Source organism: Lepus europaeus, chromosome 19, assembly GCF_033115175.1.
Source record: "Lepus europaeus isolate LE1 chromosome 19, mLepTim1.pri, whole genome shotgun sequence".
Classification (NCBI taxonomy): Eukaryota; Metazoa; Chordata; class Mammalia; order Lagomorpha; family Leporidae; genus Lepus; species Lepus europaeus.
The window spans coordinates 699581-705444 of record NC_084845.1 but is presented as its reverse complement, the minus strand read 5'-3'; the positions used below and the strand labels follow the sequence as shown (position 1 = coordinate 705444).

At 44.0% G+C, this 5864-nt stretch overlaps 1 protein-coding gene across 1 annotated transcript; it reads left to right on the top strand.

The window, feature by feature from the left end:
- Window positions 1-1798: 1798 nt before the first annotated feature.
- Window positions 1799-2722, top strand: LOC133748621 (vomeronasal type-1 receptor 1-like). The gene has a single exon (XM_062177557.1). It carries the CDS (start codon window positions 1799-1801, stop codon window positions 2720-2722), a length of 924 nt encoding a protein of 307 aa, XP_062033541.1.
- The last annotated feature ends 3142 nt before the right edge of the window (window positions 2723-5864 follow it).

The window sequence follows — 5864 nt, the reverse complement described above, 5'->3', positions numbered from 1 at the left end:
TGGCACTTTCCTCTTTCCAAAATCAGTTTTCAGAATAATTATGCTGGCAGGCAAACTCTGCCTGGTTCTAACCGAACCCTGAGATCCCCACTGATTAGCATCAATCATGTGGATTGGAAACACCCGGGGGTGGGGGCAGTGTCCCTGAGGCAGGTTTAATTGTGGGTAAGGCACTGGCCAGGTGACGGCCTCTTGCCTACAGATGCAACAGCGCAGGTGCAGAGGAGGAGGTCTTGACCATTGTTTCCTCCGCAGCAGGACCAAGCAGGCCAGAGCATGACGGGAACCTGAAGGCTCAGAAAACGGGGAAGCCACTGACCAGGACCTGGTTCCTGTGCTAAAGGTCTCCAATCAGAACTTGCCACACCAGTACTCCCCAGTGACTGCCCTCTCTCCCATCCCATAAACCTGTCCCATACCCCAGGTGAGAGAGAGAGAGCTAAGCTTCGCTTCACCTTCTCCTTGCTGGCTGACTTCAACAATAAAGCCTTTTTAGTGTTGTTGTTTTCCTCAAAGCAAGTGCCATAGTAAATGGCTCCTCTGAGTGTCGGGCAGTGAGCCCTTGCTGGATGTCATCATGAGTTGGTTCCCTGACATCTTCCACAGGAAAACATCATATTTTGATATAATCTTGAAGATGTTTAACATATTTGTTGAGGTTCAAGTCATGGATGTAACTATTCCTTTTGCACTCCATTTGTACCAATATTTTGCAAAAGATTCCTTTTCAAGTTATGTTTCCTCCTCGCAAAAACCAGGGTATCTGGACCATCCTAGCTTTCTTGTTTGACAAGCAGCATTGGGGACATTTGGATGTTTCCTGCCCCACACCCAGCAGCCTCATTTATCTTCAAGACGTTTGGCTTTCTTTGAGAAATTACCTTTTGAAATCTCAGTCTTGTGACTTGATGCTCAAGGATAAGGGGCTGTTGACAATGACTGTTCATGGAAGGGAAATGAGAAATACATGTGTGTTTTAAAGTCTGTAATTCTGCCAAGAATTGTATTGCTTTGAGCTGTGTAGATTTTATATTCATACACAGAGATACATATTTTTTGCCTTATGCTAAAAGTCTTCCTTACCAATTACACTAATATATTTTGATATATTTCAAATTCTTAATGCAGTATATTGTGCAAATATGATCTGAAAAGCAGCTTAATATTTCCCTCCAGCTATTTTTGTTTTCATGTGTGTTTCTGTGTTTTCAAGTCATTTGAACGACTTCTTTTATGTGCACTAAGAACACCATGGTGATAATCAAGCTAAATTTTCTTTTAATTATCAATGTTACGGGTAGTGATACCCAGTATCTACTATTGTTTTTCAGTAGTTATGTGAAATATTGTTACTTGTACAAGTCAAACTACAAATTAGATTACTTCATAAAGCCTATTTTAGTTTCTTATCCTTCACTACTGTTCCAGCTCTGCCCCTGTGTTTTGATCCTCAAGTTGAGGTTTTTCAGATGAGACATATGCTACACTCATTCTGTGTCTTGGCTTTTTGTGTAAGAATGTATCATAGAGAAAAGTCCATGTCCAAGCACAGAGATCTGCCCAACTCCTCTCTGCAGCTTCAGAGAAACTGTGGGGCAGTTGCCCATCACCCCTTCAACTGTAGGTAGAGACTGAGGCTATTTAGAATTCAGTCTTCATTGAGTTTCCTGGGATGCATGAACGGAAGCGTTGTCCATTTAAAGTAGAATGTAGAGAAAAGTGAGACACGTTGGCATTTGTTTGGTTGTTCATTCATTCTCACTTCAGCTGCAACCTGTGCCCTCTAGCGGTTGCTGTGATGTGTTCTGCCAGCCTGGATATTGGGATTATCTTCCTCACTCAGACAGGGATTGGCCTTGTGGGAAATTCCTCCCTCCTTTGTCTTTATAACTTCACTCTGCTAACTCGACATCACTTGAGGCCCACAGATTTATTTCTCAATCAACTGGTCTTGGCCAATTCCATTGTTCTTATCTCTAAAGGTATCCCCCAGACCTTGGCGGCTTTCGGATGGAATTATTTCCTGGACGATATTGGATGTAAAATTATCTTCTTTATTTCTAGAGTGGCAACAGGAGTGTCCTTGAGTACCATCTGCCTTTTCAATGGTTTCCAGGCCATTAAACTTGACCCCAGTATTTGGAGATGGATGGAGCTTAAGATAAGGTCCCTAAAGTTCCTTGGCTTCTTCTGTTTCTTCTGCTGGATTCTGCATATTTTGGTAAATTCATGTCTTCCTATAATAGTGAGTGGTCCATTGAATATCAAAAATACCAGTATAGAAAATAATTATGGGTACTGTTCTTGGCATTTAAGTGGAGATCTTTTAGATTCATTTTATACAATCCTGTATTTTTCTCCTGACCTCATAAGTTTGGGCTTCATGATCTGGGCCAGCAGCTCAACCATCTTTATCCTGTGCAGACATAAACAGAGAGTCCAACATATTCACAGGCACCGACTCTCTTCCAGGCCTTCCCATGAGGTCAGAGCCACTAACACCATTCTAATCCTGGTGAGTTTCTTCGTCACCTTTTATTCAATACATATCATGCTGACACTGTGGATGACACTGGTTACAAATCAAGGCCAGTGGATGGTGAACACCTCCGTGCTTGTGGCATCGTGTTTCCCAGCGTTCAGCCCCTTTGTGCTCATCATCAGTGACACCAGAGTCTCTCGGTTGTGTTCTGGCTGCAGGGCGGGGAGAAGTGCTTCCTAATCTGCTTGCAGTGCTGTGAGTCTGTTCTCTCCTGGGTGTTCAAATATTTGTTCCAGTGTCTGTTCACCAGAGGACTGCATATATCAGGAATGTGTGTGTCACCATCTCAAGAAGGGCAGTCATGTCCTCATATCACTACACGAGTGTTGCAATGGAGGAAAAATGAGCCTTGTACACATAATTAAACAAAGACTCGTTTAGGGGAGCCAGGAAGGCGGAAGAGTGAGGATGCGCATCAACAATTCGGGAAAAGAAAGTTTAACAAAAGTGGAGTTACTGTACCCTCAGGAAGAGACTCAGAAAAAAACTGCAGAGGAAACTCTTCCGGATCTAGTGGATGTGACACTGAGAACCTACGGGGAGAGCAAGGTGGCCCACTGCCGCGCCGAGCTCTGCTGAGCCGTGCCAAGCCGCACCTAGCTGCGCCGGGCCACGCTGACCCACACTGAGCCGCGTCGCGGACACGGGAGCCGCGAGAGTCGTGAAAACAGCTAGCCCAGCCACAAAAGCCCAGCCACAGAATTTGAGCCCCAGCGCTGGAAGGAAAGGTAACACGAGACATTGGCTGGGAAGGTTAGAGCGTGGACTGAGCTCAAAAGGGGGGAGATGGGTGGAAACTACACCAGGCTGACTGGAGGAGGGAAAAAAATTAAGGGGAACCAGCAGGGACACTAGCCTCTCTCTACACTCTCCTCCTTACAAAGCTCAGCAAGACAAAGAGCAGGGACCGCTTTACATATGTAAAACAAACTCCTTAGCTAGGCAACCCAGTGAGCTGTGTGGAATTTCTTCCCAACTGAGTCTAAAAAAAAGAGAGAGAGAGAGAGAGAGCAAGAGAGCAAACCAGAGAACAATCTGGGTGAGTTACCCTGGGCCTTAACCCTGAAGAGCCAAACAGAGCTCTTTGGCCACACCTCCAAGATGCCAAAGAAACGTAGAAACCAAGGTAACAAGAGCAAGAAAGACACTACGATGCCCCCAAATGAAAAAGACACCCCAATTCAAGATTATGAAGATGATGAGAGAGAAGAAATGCAAGAAGCAGATCTCAAAAAAGTTGGTAAGATCATTAAGAAGCTCTCAAAAACAAATTCTTGAACTACAGAAATCCTTCATGGACAAGATAGAAAACCTCTCTCACGAAAACGAACTATTAAGGAGGAATCAAAATGAAATGAAACAACTAGTAGAACAAGAAACAGTGATAGTGACAAGAAACCATAATGAAATGAAGAATTCAATAGATCAAATGACAAACACATTAGAGAGTCTTAAAAACAGAATGGGTGAAGCAGAAGAGAGAACATCGGACTTAGAAGACAGAGAACAGGAAAGGAAACAGGCAAAACAAAGAAAAGAAGAGGAAATTAGAAATCTAAAAAATATTGTCGGGAATCTACAGGATACTATTAAAAAACCTAACATTCGGGTCATAGGAGTTCCTGAAGGCATGGAGAGGGAGAAAGGATTAGAAGGCCTTTTTAGTGAGATACTAGCAGAAAATTTCCCAGGTTTGGAGAAGGACAGAGGCATCTTAGTGCAGGAAGCTCATAGAACCCCTAATAAACATGACCAAAAGAGATCCTCACCACGACACATTGTAACTAAACTCACCACAGTGAAACATAGAGAAAAGATCTTAAAATGTGCAAGAGAGAAATGTCAGACCACTCTCAGAGGATCCCCAATTATACTCACAGCTGACTTCTCATCAGAAACCCTATAAGCAAGGATTATGTATGGATTTTCTATCAGTAAGAACAAAGACTCAAACTTCCAAAGAATTCACAATGAAATAGATTTTTTTTTGACAGGCAGAGTGGACAGTGAGAGAGAGAGAGAGAGAGAAATGTTTTTCTTTTTTGTTGGTTCACCCTCCAATGGCCACCACGGCTGGTGCACTGTGGCCAGTGCACCACGCTGATCTGAAGGCAGGAGCCAGGTGCTTATCCTGGTCTCCCATGCGGGTGCAGGGCCCAAGCACTTGGGCCATCCTCCACTGCCTTCCCGGGCCACAGCAGAGAGCTTGGCTGGAAGAGGGGCAACAGGGACAGAATCTGGCACCCCAACCAGGACTAGAACCCGGAGTGCCAGTGCCACAGGCAGAGGATTAGCCTAGTGAGCCACGGCGCTGGCTATGAAATAGATTTTGATTCCAAAATGAAAGGTTGTCAAATTTCATCTCAGTTGTTTATTGGCACTCTTTCTGATCTCTGTGAGAAAAGCATCCTTAAAATTTCTGACCTTCATGCAAGAACTGCGATTTTCAAATGCCTCCCTTTTGTTCTTTTAACAGACATATCTCAATAATTAAACTGAATGATTGCCAGTATTGAAGGGTATCTTTTCATTTTTTTTGTGAAGTTTTTGGGTGTAATTCAAGTGTATCAGCATGTATCAAAAGATCAAAAATTTTACTTATTTATTTTTACTGTAATTATTATTATTATTTTTGACACACAGAGTTAGTGAGAGAGACAGAGAGGAAGGTCTTCCTTCCGGTCTGAAGCCAGGGACCAGGTGCTTCCTCCTGGTCTCCCATGTGGGTGCAGGTGCCCAAGCACCTGGGCCATCCTCCACTGCCCTCCCAGGCCACAGCAGAGAACTGGACTGGAAGAAGACCAACTGGGACTAGAACCCAGTGCCCACATGGGATGCCAGCACCACAGGCAGAGGACTAACCAAGTGAGTCACGGTGCTGGCCCTGATGTTGACAATTTGAAAGTGGCCATATGGGAGGATGTATACTAGGGAGATTGGCAAATACTAAACCATGGTTTGATTTACTGCACTATTCAATGTCTACATTTAGAAATAATGTAATACTTGTAGGCATGGAAAGCCAAGATACCATGGAAAAAAAAAGACCTAAATGAAAGATCTCTGTGAGTGAGATCCCAATGGAAAGAACGGGGCCATCAAAGAAGGAGGTACCTTTCTCTGAAGGGAGGAGAGAACTTCCACTTTGACTATGACCCTGTCGGAATAAGATCAAAGTCAGCAAACTCTAAAGGCTTCCATAGCCCTGGCAACTCATGACTAGAGCCTAGGGAGATTACTGACGCCATGAACAGGAGTGTCAAATTGTTAAGTCAGCAACAGGAGTCACTGTGTCCTTACACCCCATGTGGGATCTGTCCTT

What these genes read in the sequence shown, in the direction of transcription:
- LOC133748621 (XM_062177557.1), top strand. Translation starts at nt 1,799, where the DNA reads ATGTGTTCTGCCAGCCTGGATATTGGGATTATCTTCCTCACTCAGACA.